The sequence below is a fragment of the Chenopodium album genome, chromosome 6 (genome assembly GCF_948465745.1).
Source record: "Chenopodium album chromosome 6, dcCheAlbu1.1, whole genome shotgun sequence".
In the NCBI taxonomy this organism is placed as follows: domain Eukaryota; kingdom Viridiplantae; phylum Streptophyta; class Magnoliopsida; order Caryophyllales; family Amaranthaceae; genus Chenopodium; species Chenopodium album.
In genome coordinates, this window is record NC_137839.1 from 6,070,321 (window position 1) to 6,091,135 (window position 20,815).

General features: G+C 36.5%; 2 protein-coding genes across 2 annotated transcripts; one reads left to right on the forward strand and one right to left on the reverse strand.

The window, feature by feature from the left end:
• Positions 1 to 725: 725 nt before the first annotated feature.
• On the reverse strand, positions 726 to 15,355 carry LOC145635733 (putative methyltransferase At2g41040, chloroplastic). Its single transcript, XM_081687071.1, has 9 exons — positions 15,081 to 15,355; positions 8,175 to 8,272; positions 7,959 to 8,099; positions 7,485 to 7,566; positions 7,066 to 7,259; positions 6,848 to 6,959; positions 6,145 to 6,249; positions 5,280 to 5,434; positions 726 to 972 (listed from the first exon to the last, which is right to left on the reverse strand). The coding sequence occupies exons 1-8, from the start codon at positions 15,228 to 15,230 to the stop codon at positions 5,306 to 5,308; spliced, it is 1,011 nt and encodes a 336-aa protein (XP_081543197.1). The 5' UTR covers positions 15,231 to 15,355; the 3' UTR covers positions 726 to 972; positions 5,280 to 5,305.
• A 930-nt stretch (positions 15,356 to 16,285) lies between these two features.
• LOC145634409 (protein CHLORORESPIRATORY REDUCTION 6, chloroplastic-like) lies at positions 16,286 to 17,878 on the forward strand. The gene is made up of 4 exons (XM_081685830.1): positions 16,286 to 16,613; positions 16,733 to 16,858; positions 17,241 to 17,449; positions 17,558 to 17,878. Exons 1-4 carry the CDS (start codon positions 16,370 to 16,372, stop codon positions 17,771 to 17,773), a joined length of 795 nt encoding a protein of 264 aa, XP_081541956.1. The 5' UTR covers positions 16,286 to 16,369; the 3' UTR covers positions 17,774 to 17,878.
• Positions 17,879 to 20,815: the final 2,937 nt, after the last annotated feature.

Below are 20,815 nucleotides of genomic sequence, written 5' to 3' on the forward strand. Positions count from 1 at the left end.
ATTAACATTAATTACACCGAACGACGCGTGATTTTGTCATGAATTCCTAACTTAATACCATTTCAACTAATATAATTTATCCTTATTTAACGCCCTGGGGCGCTCGTTAGCAAGATCGTATTTAAAATTGGTAAGTTGTAAATAAGATTGTTTGAAGGCAAGTAAAAATAATTCAGTACATTGACCAATCTTTATAAAGTTGAGAACAATAACAATAGTCTCCAAACAATGACATATACGAGGAAATCCTGGTGTGATTCCTTGGGAAATCAAACATGACAACATTTAAACTAACCACTCCACTAATCTCTTTTCCTCATAATTATGCGCCTCTTTTTATGATATATTTTAAATTTTCAGACAATTCCAACTCATTTTACCACTAATTACTCAGCATTTTCAGTTTTATTAAACTTTTTGCGTCCAATTTTAAGGAATTCGTCTATCCCTTTCCTTAATTTTTCCTCTTATTATATTATTTGACTTTTTTCTTTAAAAAAAAATATCGATAATAGTATCACAGCATTTTTGCATAATACGGAGTAAAATTTGAAATTCAAGAGTCAGTTTATACTCTACATATACAATGTTTCACACAATGTATAAGTGAAAATCAAAAGACTTTGATGAATTATCATAAACTATTCTTCATTCTTATCACCCGAATTACACTTATTAAAAAACCTTGTCTAAATTTATTAGTTCTTATATGAAGTACGTATAAATTTGTCAAAACTTATTATTTGAACATGATATTTAGTTTTTCCATGATAAAAAAAGAATATACATATAAAAGTCGACAAAAGTAGAGAAAATGACCAATTGGGTAATTTGATAATGATTATTATTATATACATTTTGACAGTAATTGATTATTATATACTAGCATCAGCATATCACTATGTCGATGTAATGACTTAATGAAAGAGCTTTTCTGCATCACTCCATGCTCACTGCCATACAATGCTGTTCCTGTTACAAGAAAAAGTTGTTATGATCGATCTTAGCTCTTAAGCTTTTCAGACATGTTTCAGTATTTCATAAATACTTCGTAGAGAAGAAAATGGCCCGTCTGAAATCAATGTTGCCTATTTCATAATTGCTTATTTTGAGTTTTACTATAACAGAATTTCGCTACAGTTTTAAGTACTATTAATTCCAGACAAAGGAGAGGTACTTAAAACTCGATCAGATTTTAAAAAGATGTTATCTTCATCGTCCGGATTTAGTTGACATATTACGGAATATTAGTTTGAATAACACTATTAACGTGACAGCAGTTCGGAAAAGAGGAAACAGGCAATCCTCGATTAAAAAAACATGGTGGAAGGTCAGACTAACTCACAACTTGAACAATTATAACCTTGCAAGGAGTTGTAAGACTTGTACCAGAGAACATATATCAATATTCAGTCAAAAATCATCACAATTCAGTCATCTGATATATACCATCCATATCTCTCAATGAAAATTGCTTATCAATTGTTATTGTATTTGAAAATTGTTTCATATCTTTAATATTCAAAGATTGAGATGGTATGACAACTAATTTCACACGAGAATTGAGTAATAGTATGTCAATGTTGTATTGGATACTAGTAAATCCGTAAATAAAAGAGCATATTGATATTAATATATCAATCTAATATTGGACAATGCAAAAGATAATGGCTTTTTGTATTGAGACCAAGGAATCACAACCTTCTCTACCTCGTTCCCAAAAAGAAAGATATAAATTGACCCCTTGGAGCCAACCTCACCCAAGATTCTCACCAAAGGACAATGATATTGTAATCAATCAAATGATGTAAGGTTTCTAATTAACCTGTGTGTTGGAGTTACCATTTCTCCACATCACAAGAAACCTAATCCCACGAAAACAGTGTACTACAACAAGGGAAAACTACAAAGAAAATCAGTTATGGAGGGTGTAACTTGGATATTATATGAGAGGGACTCCGGACTCGGCTATTAGTGTTTAAACACTTAACACAAGTATTTTACAAGTATTGAGGTAAGATGATGAGTCCGAGTAACATAGGGCATAGGCCACAATAAAGCGAGTACTAAAGATTACTCCAAATTAGTGTATGCCTAAGAAGGGGCCTTCTCCTGGAAGCAAAGGTAACAAGGAAAGGGTGTAGTGTAACAAAGTATAAACAATCAAGAGCAGCATAATAAATACTTGAAAAGGAGGGCATGAATACAGAGAGAAGTACACGTGTGTGTACCAAATATATGCCATGAAATCTAGCTTTAAACACTTTCTAGTCTTGTAGCCTAAAAAGCCAAGGAAGGTATAAATCCACTTATAAATATCTCTGAATCTTAATTAAGTGCAAAAGCAAATAAAAGCCTTATCAAAGAAAACTCTGTTTTTGTAACAAAAGGCCATTTCTAATATTCACTAGTGAGACAGAGGGTGTAGCAGAAGAGTTGCCAACCCCACGTGCCATCAAAAGCCGAAAGATAGAGAGAAGCTATTATTGCATGGATGAACCTCACGTGCAAGGGATCCTATGTCCTCCTGACTTACTTCTCTAAACACATTTATAAAATACCATACATATTATATTTTATACTAATCTATTCCTTGATTTTATACTAATCTATTCATAAGCTTCTCTAATGAGAGTGGTCCTTGGACTCTTCAAATATTCCTTATTTTTACTTCATTCATTATATCTATTATAATATGGTTTTTGTTTCTACTATGTCAATATTTTAATTTGGTCAATGGTCAAAGATCTATATAACCTAAAGTATACACCTTTAAGGTGGGGGAAGACTCATGATGATGATGATTATCATCATGATGGTATTTCAGGATGCTCTAAAGAATGTGGATTATGAAATTGGAGTATCGACTACCTAGTATCAAGGTTTGACACAGTTGGGTTTAGCCAGGCTTTTCTGACTGTCGGGCTAGCTGTGAGGTGGATCTGTACTCAGATTCAATGCTCGAAAAGGGTGAAGGGTTATGGTTAGGACTTCAAACTGTTGGACCATGGCCTGAGATAGGCGGGTTGGTCGATATTAACAGTTTTAACAAAAAAATACCTATGCCCAATGCCCTGACTGATAAGGTAGGAATCTCTTATGCAGCCAATATTTTGGTTGGAGCTCTCTAGTATAAATTCTACTAGACACAAATTTGATATGAAATGTGTCTTTGAATAACAAATTTTTTCACTTCATTGGACAGCTGAATGTAAGGCGGAGTATATCAAAACCTCACACCTGTACCCACTTCTAGGGCAGGATTCGGTGTCCAAAATATTGGACCTTGGCATTACCAGTATTTGGCACTTGAATTCAAGTCAGGGTAACACAGGATATCACTAACAAACTCTAAGCCTTATTTTAAAATATAAATAGTCCTGTCACAAGGTATTATGAATCTGGTCTCATATGAAGAATCCACATAATATAATCAGATGGATTATAGTATGGTTTCCTTAAACAAATACTGAAGTGCCAGCTTAAGGACTCAAAAGCTTGTAGAGAGAGAAGCAATCCAAGTAAATACAGATGAATATGATTAAACAGAAGTGCCAGTAATTATGTAATTGAGGGTGATAATGGAAATGGAGAGTAATAAAGACGGGCTAATACAAGAATAAAATACATGATAGAAAGAATAACATAAGGTATCCTAGTATGGGATGCAGGAGGGAATCTCTATGCAACTCTTTCTGCCTCTCTCCCCTCAACTCTCAGACTCATAAACTTTGTTCTGTTAAGAAATGGGTTTTTTTTTTTTTTTTTTTTTTTTTTTTTTTGAAAAAAACGTTTGCTTATAGTCCTACACATGTGCTTTCCTAAATTTACCAGTTTACATGCCACTCTTTTGTCCTTGAAACAATCTCACATGATAGAGCCTTTCACTGGGTCAGTAATCAGCTGTCCTTAAGCTTAGTCAATGAGTTTTTATCTTTTCAAAAAGAGATCAAGAGTTTACTGTACTAATTATGTTCTCTGATGACATCATATTAATAAAATATTTGAGATCAAGAGTTTTTATCCCACTTGCCATGGCTTGATTCAGTTCATAGTATGATAGTAATCATCTTTCTAGTAGAAATCCACATCTTAGTTTCACAATCCTCACTCTAAAGTACTAATGTCCATGCCCACCCAATTGGCTCCAGAGTGACAGCCCCTGTGAGAGGGATTCCAAACCCAGTCCAACTTGGAAGTTGGAGCTTGAAATGATAAAAATTGACCACCTAATCTCAAGGTTGAAAGATGAAATCTCTATCTTGACTCATTGAGCTCTCGCGTAAGTCTCTACACCATCAATCAATTTGATTATCAAATATAACAGCCCCCATTGTTACTCAAACATAAGAAAAGGAATAGGATCAATTTCATTGTGTGTGGTATTTATTTTGACATTTGTAAATTCCCCAAATAATGCGTAAACTTAATAACCTTGAAAACACATATAGAATGCCATATCAAACAAGGTGTAATGTTTCTTTGCCACCCGTATCTGAATGTGACTAAATTTGGTTATTCAAATACTCAATATCCTAAATTTATTGATAAGTTGATGTTTCCCAAACTAACTATTGATAATATGATGTTCGCAACATCAATTTAGATCCCTAAACTAGGACGTATGTGATTTAGGTAACACCATGTGAACATATTAAGATTGCAAACAAGCTTAGGCGCTCAAACGGGGTTGTGGAATACTCAGAATTGGAAACAAAGATAAGCAGCAAATACCTCAAGAGAGAGTGCACAATCTAATCTAACTAAGAAAAGAAAAGGAACAATATTTGATGCCATCAGGGATCTTTGTGTCAGCATCTGAACCCTTGGAAGGTGCCACATCTCTGACATATTAACTTTTTGAGGGGTATAAATTTGAAAGCTAGAATCTAAGACCTGATAGCAACCCTATATATTCTTATTCATATTAGGGACATCTCTTGGTAAGTTGGTATGCCTACATTTACTCAGAAATGGCAAAAACAAGCTCTAGTAGCTTCTTCAGTGCAGTTTAAAAGCATTAATTTAGTCACCTCTTCTGAACTCATTGGAACCAATATTATAACTCAGTCACCTAAATAAATGGTTGAATTATCCATAACCTAGTCATTATCAACCCCAAATTAAGGTTAGATTGTTAAAATACTATTTTAATGACACAACTACAACTTACTGAAATGATAGCTTAAAGTGAATAGTCTTTTCAAAATCTGTGCCGTAATATAATCTCTAAACATCAAATAAATTCAAAATCAAAGGAATAATAAAGCCTCACATACCGTTGAGTTCAAGAATGACAAAAATCTCAGGGTTTCCGTGCAGAGAACATAATAAATGACTGTTGAACCTTGCTTGAGTAGTCAACAAGGCCACAAGAGTTACATAAATCCTCTATTTCCTCCTCTATCAGGTAGCTGTAGGGCTGAGCAATCCTCTGAAAATTTAAATAAGGACGAGGCAATGCACAAAAAATTAGTGAGTTACAATTTAGAAAGCACATAATACAGGACATGCAAACCAAATTAGTAATAACAATCACTTTTTTTTTCCTTTAAATTTCTGAAAATGAAAGCAGTTTTGTTTAAATGCCAATATTTTATATTTTTGAAAAGAAGGAAAGAAAAGGTGTTAAATGTCAGTTACTCAGTTTTACATAGGATTAGGCGGTTAGCAGTTCAGATTTCACAGTCAATACTTCTTGAATTGCTTTAGCAATTCTTATAATAAGTGAGTAGGTTTTTTTAAAGATGACATTAGCTGGCCCTGAAACATGCATCTAGAGTACAATATTATCCATTTTGTTCACACTTATATAATTCTAAAGCCAAGATATCCCTCAGTGGCTCAGAATACTCATATAGATGCCATCCAAACAAACTACGTATGCATAGAAATGCTGATTTCTTTATTTGTCCTCAAGGCATGGAGAAGCCTAAGTAAAGGTGTTTGATGAGCAAGATCACTATCAGCAGATTTGGCATTGTACTATCCAGTACAAAGCCAGCAAAATATAAGAGAAGTTCATCGCGAGAAAATTCTTGAGAGTGTAGCAAAATACAAGAACAAAGGAGGCAAGCACAAACTGCATAGGTACAAGTGAAGTCATACAACCAAAAGTTGCAATACAAACAGCAAAACTAATACCTCTCTAAGAGGCCTTATCAGTGGAGATGTTGAAGACGTGTATCTGAGAAAAGTAGTTCCCACAAAGATCCCTCCACTCCGCAATGTACGGGCAATGTCAGCAATCTGATATGCATACCAATACCATCACTTAGGGCAGATAACTTATGTCAAAATAACAGACTGATATAGTTGAAGCATTTTGTCCACAGAAAAAGCAACAGAAGAATACAGGTGATAATATGTCTTATGACTTATGAGACTTCTCTTATAACGAACAAAATTCTCTTTGCTGGAAAATTGTTCAGCTACCTGAACCATGCTACATTCAGTTTAAATTGAAGACCTCTACTCCTAGCTCACAGCGGTATGAAGACTACTTCCCATTATCAACATTTTCAAACTAATATCCTCATAAATGTTATTATGCACCAATCCCCTTGATCAAACTAATAACCTATATGAATTAACTCATCCGCTAACAAGATGAAATGGGAGACTCCTGTTCCAAGAGAAATAACATAGGAAATGCTTGATCTCGTATACCAAATATTCTAGCATTAAAATACCTAGTCTCTCTCTGAACCTCTCACATAGTACAGAGAGAGCAAAGTGGGAATACATACATGTGAGTTGTTATTTGCAACTGAAATCATCTTAACAAGGGAATTCATAAAAGGATCTGCAGAATTCAATACTGACACTTGCATGATACAAAACTTACAGCATTTGAAGGAGATGGCCAGCAATGTAAGGCAGCGCCAGCATGAATGGCATCAATTGATGCTGGTGGAAATGGTAGCCTAGCAACATCTGCCCTCACAAGAGCAAGATTGCTGCAAAGTTACTTGAGGCTTACAATAAGCAAAGCAGACATGGATCATCAAAAATCAAAAGCTATACCAAGACAAAAGAGCACTATAAAGATAGAGGAAGCTTTACTTAGATAAAGTGGGATCCTCCTTCTTAGTGAAATCATAACATTGGCGAAGCATATTTTCAGAGAAGTCAAGAGCAACCACTCCAGAATAGATGCCACACTTGGCAAATTTTCGAGAGAACAGCCCACTTCCACAGCTAACATCAACCAGTAGGCCACCTTCGACGGGTTTAAAGTACTCCTGAGCCATTTTAAACTGCATATGACACAGGACTAGATCAGTATATTATACTTGTATAGACTAGGTAATGAATACACAATAAACAGGAAAAAAAAAAAGTCCGTAATAGCCCTGTATCAACTAATGAATAATTCTGTATCGTGACATTTCCACTGATTCGCTCTCTAATTTAAAAGCATAGGCTTTGGAGATGAGTTTCATGCTCTACTTTTCTAAAGAGGTACAAGAATGTGGACTAACCTCTTCCTCGGGACCTGGAAAACCACTTCGGTTAAAATTCTGGCGCCATCCCCGTTCATACAGAAAAGACACAAATGGACTCCTGTTTAATTGGCAAGTTGGGTTAAGAATTAACTCACAGAACTAACAAAGTTGCTAGCTAGATAATTAAGGCAAAAGTAGCAAACTACAGGGACAGATAAGTGAAATTACTCTAAACAAGAAGTATATGACAAAAATCAGCAAAGATTATATTACTAATAATGGCAGGTTAAACTAAATCAATGAAAGAGATGCAGAAGAGAGCTGTGTAACATCACAGCATTGGCATATAAGACCTAAATTTTGAGTTTCCATACTATCAGAAGTGGTTGATTATTTTATAAAATAAGGAGTGATTTGGCAGCAATTTAAGGTTCCACACCTAAATACCTAATATACAATACAATATATAAGTAGAACATCACCAAAAGAAAAATAGACATGGACATATACCGGAATAGTTCCGTGCTGGTGGGTTTAATTTCTGCATACTCCTCTGAGCCCGCAGTCACTGTAAGATCCAAGTAAATGTTTTTACTTGAGTATGACTTGTTGCAAGTTTTACATTTAAAGCCAGACCTATAAATTGCTTCCCTGAAATTCATAGTACAATATGAGTCAAAGGTCTCACTCAACTAACATGAATCAAGGGTCAGCGCACATACTTACAAGTTCAGGCCTGGGGGACCTCTCCTTATCAAAGGTTCATAACATATTGGACAAGCCAATAAATCTGTTTGTACAGCAGAGGTTTTTGAAGTTGCTTCCTGCAATTGCAAACAGAAATTATAATTCTTGTACAGCAACTCAGTAAGCAAGCTTTAGTTTCCAACACCTTAAGGAGTTAAGGATAAGGGAATTATAGAAGACATGCTTGAAAGGATTAAGGGCTCAAACTAATTGCAATCAACCCACAAGAATGAAGAACATGCAAGCACAATAACTAAGAACAACCATGAAGAAATTAAAGCAAATAAAAGGGAGACAAAGTTACCGTGGGAAAACCCGAGAACCGGGAGAAAAAACCCACCTTTGCACTATGGAGTAGTATTGATGATGAATGAATCAAGATTACAAGCATGAATTGTATGGAATTCCAATGCTCCTCACAAAACCTCTCATAAACCCTCTCTTAGTGTTTAAAGTTTGTGAAAAATACTTGGGGAAGAAGCAAAACAAAACTATATATAGTCTAGGTAATAAACGACAATCCAAGGGCTAACAATTAAACAAGAAGCACGGGCTGAAATCGAGCCGTCGAAACAGAACAGCAGGGTAGGTTCGGCCGAACCTACCCTCTGTTTGGCCGAACTTGAGGTGGTTCGGTCGAACCCCCTTTGGTTCGGTCACTCCTCCAAATTTGCAATTTTTTCACAACTCTCTGCCCCAAGGTTCGACCGAACCTCAGAGATGCTTGAGCTATGTTCGGTCGAACTTCCTTCAACAAGCTTCCTCTTTGATTCTTCCTTATGTCTCCATATATTGATGCATCTCCACACTAATCCTAACAATCTCCCACTTGGAGATAGGATTAATAATGCATGCACCATAGACATCCATATATACACTCCTTCCTCAAAAAAAAAACACTGAACACATTCATCAAAGCAATTTTTCACCATAGCGCAACACTCCATCAAGTTAATGATGGAGTCCAATTGAGGTCCTACACAACCTCAATTTGTCACTAGAAACAACCTTAGTGAGCATATCCGCCGGATTCTTTGAACCGGCAATCTTCCTCAAACACATCGTGCCATCCTTCACCAAACTCCTAGTGTAGTGATAGCGTCTCTTGATGTGTTTAGTGCGATAATGAAACATAGGATTCTTAGCCAATTGAACCGTACTTTGGCTATCACTATACAACGCACAAACATCTTGTTTCATGCCCATTTCTTCAAGAAAACCCTTCAACCATTCCATCTCTTTTCCCGCTTCCGACATAGCCACATACTCGGCTTCCGTCGTAGACATAGAGACACACTTTTGGAGCTTGCTCATCCAACTAATGGCCGTACCACCAATAGTGTACACATACCCCGAAGTGCTTTTGCTTGAATCATAACATCCACCAAAATCGGCATCAACAAAACCTTCCAAAACAACTCCATTTCTTCCAAAGCAAAGAGTCATACTTGAAGTACCCAACAAATACCTCAATAGCCACTTCACGGCTTCCCAATGTCTCTCACCCGGATTTGACATGAACCTACTCACAACTCCCACTGCGTGAGCAATATCGGGCCTCGTGCAAATCATAGCATACATCATGCTACCAACGGCCGAAGCATAAGGGACAATGGCCATTTTGTCCTTCTCTTCCCTTGTCTTTGGGCAATCCTCCTTTGTCAACTTGAGCTCACTTGAAAGAGGTGAGCTTCGAGGCTTAGCATCCATCATGTTAAATCTTTTTAGCACCTTCTTGACATACTCCTCTTGAGATAACTTCAACACACCCGTTGAGCTATCTCTAGAAATTCTCATGCCAAGTATTTGCTTGGCCTCACCCAAGTCTTTCATCTCAAATCTTCTAGACAACTTCTTTTTCAAGCCATTGACAATTTGCATACTAGTTCCCGCAATCAACATATCATCAACATACAAAAGTAAATAGATATAGCCATTGTCATACCTTTGAAAGTAGCAACAATGATCACCTTCCGCTCTCACGAAACCATTGCCTAGCATGAAATTGTTAAACTTCTTGTACCATTGTCTCGGAGCTTGTTTCAACCCATATAGACTCCGTTTGAGTTTGCACACCAAGTTCTCTTGACCCGGAACTTGAAACCCTTCCGGTTGCTTCATGTAGATTTCCTCCTCCAAATCACCATGTAAAAACGCGGTTTTTACATCCATTTGCTCAAGAAATAAGTTCTCCGAAACCACTATAGCCAACAAGATTCTTATAGTGGTCAACTTCACAACTGGAGCAAAGATCTCATGATAATCAATGCCCTCCTTTTGTGAAAAACCTTTCACCACAAGTCTTGCCTTGTACCGAATTGTACCATCCGGTTCTTCTTTCTTTCGAAATATCCACTTGCACAAAAGTGCTCTCTTGCCCTTAGGCAATTCAACCAACACCCAAATGTTATTCTTCTCCAATGAAGACATCTCATCTTCCATTGCTTGCTCCCACTTCAACGAGTCACCCATGCCCATTGCCTCTTGATAACATTCCGGTTCACCGGAATCCGTCAACAACAAATAATGCAAGGATGGAGAATATCGGTTAGGTGGCTTGATTGGTCTTGATGATCTTCTCACCGTTGGTGGTGTAGAAGGCTCTCCTTGAACCACAACGGGCTCACCCATAACTACTCGTTCATCCGTCTCGAAATGATCATCATCATCCGAATCACTAGAATCCGAATCCACCGGGACATGAGCACCATGTTGAGGAGATGCTTGTTGAATTGGCACCTCAACTTCTACTTGTTCAACCTCCTTGCCACTTTTAACTTCACCATCTAGCTCAACATATTTCCACTCATCTCCTATTGATTCTCTCTCCACGGATTTTCCACCAAAGTTGTCCTTATACAAAGAACTCTCATGAAAAGTGATGTCACAATGCCTAACAATCTTTCGATTCTTAGGATCCCACAATCTATAACCGTATTTCTCACATCCATACCCGATGAAGTAACATTTGATGGCCTTTGGGTCTAGCTTATCTCTCTTCTCGGATTGCAAATAGGCCACACAACCAAAGGTCTTCAAGTGAGTGTAGGACACCTCCTTACCACTCCACTTCTCCTCCGGTATCTTGAAATCCAAGGGCACCGAAGGGCCACGGTTTATCAAGTAAGCCGCGGTACTAACGGCATCCGCCCAAAAACATTTTGGGAGGCCCGCAAACAACCTCATACACCTTGCCCTCTCAAGTAAAGTCCTATTCATCCGCTCCGCTACCCCGTTTTGGCGAGGTTTACCGGGAATGGTCCTCTCCAAAACAATGCCATGCTCCTTACAAATGTTTTTGTAAGCTTCCAACTCATACTCTCCTCCATTGTCGGACTTGATTGCCTTAATCTTCTTGCCCGAAACATTTTCAACCTCCGCCTTCCAAGTCTTGAACTTCTCATTCACTTCCGACTTGTGCTTCATGAAATATACCCATACTTTCCGGGTTGAATCATCAATGAAATTGACAAAATAGTGAGAACCACCAAGGGACTTGATGGGGTATGGGCCCCAAACATCCGTGTGCACAAGTTCTAGCTTCTCCTTCTTCAAGGACCGTTTGGTTTTTGTGAAAGTCACCTTCTTTTGCTTCCCAAAAACACATGTCTCACAAAATTGCATGTCGATTGATTCCAACCCTGACAACTTACCCTTTGAAGCTAGCAATTTCATCCCTTTCTCACTCATGTGACCAAGCCGAGTATGCCAAAGCTTAGTCTCATCATTTGCGGTTGTAGCAATCATGCTTTTACACCCTAAGGTAGTGTACAAAGTACCGGTCTTCGTGCCCCGAGCCACCACCATAGCTCCCTTTGACACCTTCCAAGTACCTTCACCAAACATGGTTCTAAAACCGCTTGAGTCTAGTTGACCCACCGAAATCAAATTTTTCCTTAGCTTAGGTATGTACCTAACATCTTCAAGCTTCCATGAGCTCCCACTTGAAGTCTTGATCATAACATCTCCCTTCCCCACAATATCCAACGGTTCATCATCCGCAAGGTACACCTTTCCAAACTTACCACTCTTGAAGTTTTGGAAAAACTCCTTACATGAAGAAGAATGAAATGAAGCTCCCGAATCAAGGATCCAAGACTCAATGGGACTATCAACGCTCAAGATCAATGCATCACCAAGTTCATCACTTGATGCCAAGCTAATCGATGAACTAGCATCATCGTGGTTCTTGTGGTTTGAACCACCCTTCTTCTTGGGATTAGGACAATCCCTCTTAGTATGTCCCTTCACACCACAACCCCAACACACAATGTTCACCTTCCCTTTCGACTTACTCCTCCCTCTAGACTTTGATCTTCCCTTTTGAGCACCTCTTTGTTGTCTTCCACGTCCCCTACCTTCACTAGAATATGCACCACCCGATGACTCACCCGAGTTCTTCCTTCTCAAGCTCTCACTCAAGATTAAGTCCCTCACATCATCACATTTCAACTTCGTATTCCCGGAGGAGTTGCTAATGGCGGCTACAACGGTATCCCAACTCCTAGGCAACGATGACAACAAAATCAAGGCCTTCACCTCATCATCAAATTTGATCTCAACCGAAGGTAGTTGAGAAATTATCGAATTGAATTCATTCATGTGTTCCGGGGCGGAACCACCATCATTCATCTCAATTTCAAACAAACGACGCATCAAGAACACCTTGTTCATAGCCGATGGTTTCTCATACATATTGGTCAATGCTTTGATCACACCAACCGTCGTTGTCACATCTTTGACATTGTAAGCAACACTCTTTGCCAATGTCAACCTAATCACTCCAAGAGCTTGTCTATCCAATATTTTCCACTCTTCTTCCTTCATCCCCGATGGTTTACTAGAAAGAGGCAAAAATAGGTTCTTTTGATACAAATAGTCCTCCATTTGCATCTTCCAAAACCCAAAGTCTTTCCCATCAAACTTCTCAATTTTTAACTTGCCTTCCTCCATTGCAAATCAAACATACAAAGTTCACAATAGGTTTTCAACAACAAAGAATGCAACTTGACACCCAAGATTCAATCTTTGAATACCTAAAGACTCAAACTTTGTAACTCAATCACAAATTCAAGTTCAACACAACCCAAAATCACTAAAAACACCAAAGATTCGACCTTGGCTCTGATACCAATTGAAAGGATTAAGGGCTCAAACTAATTGCAATCAACCCACAACAATGAAGAACATGCAAGCACAATAACTAAGAACAACCATGAAGAAATTAAAGCAAATAAAAGGGAGACAAAGTTACCGTGGGAAAACCCGAGAACCGGGAGAAAAACCCCACCTTTGCACTATGGAGTAGTATTGATGATGAATGAATCAAGATTACAAGCATGAATTGTATGGAATTCCAATGCTCCTCACAAAACCTCTCATAAACCCTCTCTTAGTGTTTAAAGTTTGTGAAAAATACTTGGGGAAGAAGCAAAACAAAACTATATATAGTCTAGGTAATAAACGACAATCCAAGGGCTAACAATTAAACAAGAAGCACGGGCTGAAATCGAGCCGTCGAAACAGAACAGCAGGGGGTTCGGCCGAACCTACCCTCTGTTCGGCCGAACTTGAGGTGGTTCGGTCGAACCCCCTTTGGTTCGGTCACTCCTCGAAATTTGCAATTTTTTCACAACTCTCTGCCAGAGATGCTTGAGCTATGTTCGGTCGAACTTCCTTCAACAAGCTTCCTCTTTGATTCTTCCTTATGTCTCCATATATTGATGCATCTCCACACTAATCCTAACAATGCTTCCCAAAACTAAAGTACATAACACTCATCACAGTGGCAAGCCTAAAGTTAAGAGTTGCTCTCTCAGGTGATAAAGCCATGGACCCACATGGTTCTCAACAACACAATTTCACATGGTAAGATAAGCTGAAACAGCCATATCAAAATCCAAATGCAACTTCCCAATTTCCACTAATCACTGTCAATGGTATGAGGCTATGAGCCATACAAAGAAATTCTAAAATCCGATGAATACGTAAACCCTCCTTGTCAGAAAGTACTCCTTCCGACCACAATTTAGAGCAATGGAGTAATGAAGTGGGTTTGAAAATGATTCAACTTTCACAAAAGATCTCCTTTGTTGATTCTTTGTCATATCCTTGGTTTAAATCACATTAAGTTAAAAAATTAAAACCGAGGGAGTAATATCTTAATTATAATTTAGCATATCTAGCCGAATTAGTATTCTTCATGAATTAAATGTTTGATGTTTGACATATTGCATACTTAAGATTTAACTAGCATAATGCCCTATTATGCTAATTCCCAAACATGCTAGTTCAAACTCAGTCCCTCCAGTCACCAAATTATGTACATTTGGAACTATTGCGCTCAATCGTAGTTGCAATCATTGTTGCTATTCTTGCTAGTCTTTGGATTACCACATAAAATGACAATACTCCCTCTGTCCTAAATTGTATGCACCATTTTCCATATCGAAATGTCCTTTGGTATGTCTGTCCTCTGAACGGGCGTATAGTCCATCATTTTTCTCTCGCATCAACTATATATGAGCCCAATACTTTTATTCACAATTTCACCCATCCAATTATTCAAAACTGTGCCAAATACAAATGGTGCAAGCAAACAATTTAGCTGAATTGCCAAAATATGACATAATTAATCAAACAATCCAAAATTCTCAACATGTACAAACTTCCACCAAAAAAAATGAACATGAATCATTGCACAACTTCTAAAAAATATTAATCCCACAAAATTTCATCTTTCATCTCTTTTTTCAAAGAAATGATGAATAATTCCATATCCAAGTAATACCCAATTGCAAAATCATGATTATAATGAGTAAACAAGAATAACAATCAACAATAACAGCAAAAAAAGGGGGTAAGAAGAGGGTGTGAGAAAATTACCGAAAAGTCAAGGGCAATTGCTGAAGTAGCTTGAATCGAAAGGCGGGAACGGTAACGGAAGAAGCAGGAAGAGGAAGGAGATTGCCGGAATTGGGGAAATTGAGGCCCAACTTTAGTTGGATTTATGAATGATAATGAACAAGAAGCCATGCTAAGCTAATTGCTACACACACTCAAAGAAACACTCTTTTTTCTTTATGAATTGTGTGAATTTGTCTCTGTGAGTGTGTTTCTGTGGAAGTAACGACCGCAACGAATGCTATTTTCTGCCCTCTACTTAATCAAATATTTAATTGTTAGTTTTCATTTATTTCACGAAAAATAAATTTAGATACGATTGGTCAAGGCATGAATTAGATAGTTAAAACCCTCCCTTCGAATACTTTGACGGTTAATTTTATTGAGCCTAAAAAAGTTTAAATTAGGCGAATTTAGTATACTAAATCAGACCTTTTAAATTGATAGTCACAAGGTAAAGTGGATGATTCAACTATTCAAATGGTTTTCAGGGTTTTATATTGATCCATGAGAAGCACCTTATATTTTTTTTCTGCTGAGCCCTGAAAAATAAATAAAATAATATGGATATATGGAGTGTATCTGATGGCCTAGAAAAAAATGTTTGGAACCATAATAGAACTAACAATATGATAAGTCTAAGGAATCCCAAGTCTAACTCTATTAAGAGCATAAAATAAGTTTGATTCAATTATGAACATATTCGAAGATTTTGGGATCTGGTGTCGCAAACTCAATTGATTGTAGGGGGTTGCTTCTAGGGTCAAATATATAATATTCTCTTAGTATTGTTTAGAATCATGTATAACTAGTCCGCCATATAAAGGCGCGTGGGGGCTTTGATTTAATGGAGGGAGAAGTGTACGTAAGTAGATCCCATGTCACAAGCTCTATTGATTGTAGGGATTGGAATGCATCCCAACGTTATATAATATTTTTTTAATACGGAGTATTGTTTAGAATTGGGTATGACTACTAGTCGGTCATGTAAAGGCATGTGGCGGTCTTGGTTTAATGCTAGCTACATTAATAATTATGAGAAAAAGTAAATGGTTCCAACCACTTAAATGATGTGTGCCTAGCGTTTGGGGTCTTGAAGGGTCCATGAGAAACACCTTGTCCTCTTTTAATCCAGACCAGAAATTAGGGGAAAATATGTCCCACATAGTTTTTGAAGAGTAACGAAAAGAGGAAGAAGAGAAGGATAGAGGATAAAGTAAAAGCAATGGACCAACCATTTTGTAGGCACACCAAAGGAACGAAGAAAACCCATGGTTGGCTACACAGCACCCGGAATTCCAGTCCATCCATCTTCCATTGTTGGACAAACTCCTCCAAAATATACGACTAATTCATTATGCTTACCAAACACTACTACTTCATCATTTCCTTTTCTCTCCAACTTACCAAGCAGTTTTATTAGAAGCAGCACACAACACCATGTTGTACCAAAAGTATCCTTTAATCCACAAGGCAACTATGACCTCTCCCTCCTTGACGACGATGACCTTCAAGGTATTTAATTTAATACTACCTCGCATTATTTTATGCTGTTAATATGATTATTGATTCTCGATAGAGAGAGTATGTAATAATTGTTTATTTCAACAACGGCGGTATATATGTACGTTCAGCTAAAGCTCCAGAGCCAATGCCCCCAAAAGAAGGAAGATATGAAGTGATGATAGACACTGATGTCATTCGACGCCTAGACTTATCCCCTTTCCAATCTGCCACTAACATTTCCTCACCTTCCTCCGGTAATTCTTTCTTTCTTTCATTTCTTATCAACTTTTTGTACTAGTATGCATTTGTGACTAAATTCATTTTACTTAATTAAGTTATCCATTTATCTATATAATCGTGGGGTTCAAATTTACAAGTCGATGGTAATATGGTTACAAAATTGATACGTACTAGTTGAGAATTTATGACAAAAATTATGTTTTGTATCATTCCATAGACATAATATATATAGTATCAATTCTATGAAGCATTTAGTAGTGTATTAATTTGAATTCTGTTCGTTTCATTGAACACGTATATGTAGTATTTTGTGCAATTGTGCCACCCAAGCAAGTGTATACTAGGAGTAGCTTAGATTGGAGCTTAATTAATTAATTAGTACTTGTATAATTGTAGTTGATCCCGAGGAGTATTTGGAACGTACAATAGGATTCACTATAAACTACAAAAGGGAAGATCCGTTCGATCAACGAGAACTGTCTGAATTCCCGGAGATAAGACTTTGGTTTGTGAGGCTTGATGCCACTTATCCTTGGCTTCCCCTTTTGCTTGATTGGCGCGCTGGAGAACTTGCTCGTTATGCTGCTATGCTTGTTCCTCACCAGGTACACTTACTATGACACGTGTTATTTATTATCGTATTTGGCCCTTGTATGTGGGCCTTATTAATTGGTTATTGATAACTTATTAACATTATTTAATATAATTTGTAGATGAGCATGAGAATGGGTGTGGTGTTCAACCCAGAGGCATTGGAATTGTTTATTATGAAGAAGGTGTTTACAATATACCCTTGGTTGATGCAACAAGGTTTTTCTAATTCAAAGGCTAGATTGAAATCCAAGGACATGGCTCGGATGCTTGGTTTTGGAATTGGGGACGAATTGTTTGACTTGATCGATCAATATCCCATTTCTTCACTTGATTAGCCATTTATACACTTTTTATGTAAACATTATCTCCAACTTATATAATATTAATTTAAAGATGTATAAAAGTCATATTTGAGATGGAAAATTAGTTTTTTATTTTTATACTTTGAAATATGAATTATGAATTATGTATATCATAATTCATAAATTATCAACAACAATACCAAATCTGAGAGAATTTAACGGAGTAAGAATTACAATAGGAGGTTACATAATGTTCAAAAGAAATAATTATTGAAATAATGAAGAATTGAAGAGTCATCATGGTATCACAATGCCTTTTGTTTTAAATAGCATCTCAACTCAACTCAACTCAATTGTTTGCAAATGAATCTTAAAGATAGGAGAAGTAGTAGATTAGCTTCGTTGGTTTTGATTTCTATTACCGTATTTATTGTAAAAATAATTGTTCATAAAGTACTTTTTTATAGTTAGGGGTTGACTAAGATCGTTTGCTATTGAGTTAGGACTTAGGAGACATGCTTGGAATTTGGAAATGAACATGAGAATTACGGGTCAATGGGTTACCCATCAATTGGGCCAAGCCCATTCTTTATTGTATCACAATATCTTAGGCCAATAAAATATGGTGTTCTATCAAAAGCCGAAGCAAAAATCACATTTTTAGAAGATGGCATGGGCTGTAATAATTTCATCCACTTGATCTTCGACAATATCTTGTCGTAAAGAGATAGAGCAACACAAATGGCACAATAGTGAGTTATGAGCTGCCGTACATGAAATCGTATTAAAAACTTGGTAAGGTTTCTAAACAAACACGATGGGCATGTCCGCTCTTTTTAACCAATCAACAAAATTCTTAAACGTCATTTGCTAACGCGGCATAATACATGGATTAAACCATGCATTAGGAGGCGTGATAGACCGCTATCCGGTATGGTCCATATCAAGGGACGAAAACAATATAAAAATCAATAATAACATTATAAAATTTGTTAATGATGATGGTTATGCAATAATTAGCCATAAAATCTACCGCATGGTTAGCTAATTTTTAAGCTTAAGCATTGATAGGAATCTCAATGTCTCTAACTAATAAACTATCATGATCCATCATTATTGTTCACACTTCACAGACTAGCTTCGCTTGTCGATGTTACCATTGCAATGCTTTTGTTGAACTTGTAGGGCATACTTCATTGAGGGTCTTAATATTCCTTTCCAAAACTAGTTGAAGATCGGCTTATTTGATTTTCCAACAATCAACATCAATAATTGTTCAAAGGCTAATAGAGAGGTTATCTTTAAGGATTGATTTGACTAATGTTTTTCGATCTATATACTCCATTCATTTTTATTTATTTATTTTTTTTTTATATTTTTTTTCATGCAATGCATGCTTATTGCTTACATATTGACTATAAGCTTTTGGTCATTATTATTACATGCTAAGTTTCTTGGTTTCTTCTTCACTGTTTTGTTGGTCACATCACATATTAACAATTTTTTTGTGGTAATATGAAAACCAATTATTGTTGTACTATACATACATTATAAGCTTATAATCTATCATCTTATCAATTATTCAAAATAAATTGAAATACATTAATAATTAAAATAATGGTTCTTGCAAGAGAAGATATCTATACGTAAGACATTTGCAAGCATGACATTACATAGAAATGTATTTAGAGTACAAAATTTTGTAAGAGTAAGAGCCATTCTAAAGAGTAATGAAAAGGCTCTTGCGTTTATGGCCAAACACAAATAAGAGCCCTTTTCATTCTCACCTTATTTTTTAATTTGTGGTAAAGTAAAATTATTTTTACTGAAGTGAAAATGATTTTATTGAACTTAAATTATTTTTATTAAATTGAAAATAACTTTGTTATTAAACTTAAATCATTTTTATTGAACTGAAATTAATTTTACTCAATAAAACTTCTTTTTACTAATATGTTCTCTATTATATTTGTTTTTTAAAATGCTTCAAAAAATATTTGTTTTTTAAAATTACTGATTTTTACTAATTTGATATTATTTTTATCGAATAGTATTTTTCTAAGGTGAAGAGAACAAGTTCTAATTTGATGAACAATTGTTATGGAAAAGCTAGTCTTGAAAATGCTAAGCGAAAAAAAAGAAAAGAAGTATATTACTAACCCTTATAGCACTAATAAAATAACTTTACGGTGGTTGGTCACACGGCGTGGATCTATGGGAGTGTGACCGGTCACATATAAAAGTTAGTGAAAAGTTAAAATCTATCTATTGAGGACAATGATCTTGTGGGGGAAGCCAAAGATTTGCCAGAAATTAACGTGTGATTATAATTCATGCAATTGGAAATCATGTAGTATATATTTAGTACGACCTTCTAGCAACATGGATTATGTGGAATTATGGAGTTTTCCTGTTTGGTTGGGAACTGTTGGGACACAATTAACTCTTCTGCTTACACCAAGCCATGAACATATCTTACAATTTGTGACACAAGGGACCTCTTTGAGCTGGACATACTATTTTACTAACCCACTCTATTGGCTGGCTAATTAGCCCTTCCGACCATCTTACAATGTCCAATACATATTATATTTGTGTATTGGAGGTGTTACAAGTAGAGGTGGTTATTGGACATGGTAGCCCAATGATAACAGGGTCAGGGCCAAGCTTATAGGGCTTTTAATGGACAGAGCTATTAATGGATAGGGCCCTTATTGAGTAGGGTCAATATAGGGCCAACATGTTTTTCCAATTTAGTTGATAAAGAAAATACATAATGTAAAAATAATTATATAGATTAATTTGTATTCATATGTATTTAATAATGGCTTTGTCCAATATTTATTTTAATTGATATTTTGTAGGCCCGCCCATTATCGACCCACGACCCGCATTGGCCCGACCCTATATTGACCCTATAAAATGTGACCCTCTTTGACCCTGACCCGCAACCGACCCGCACCGACCCTGACCCGACCCGCCCAATAACCAGGTCTAGTTACAAGCATGATGGAATACGATATGCTATACTAGGCAATTGGCATATATATATAATCATCTAGACATTTACGGAGT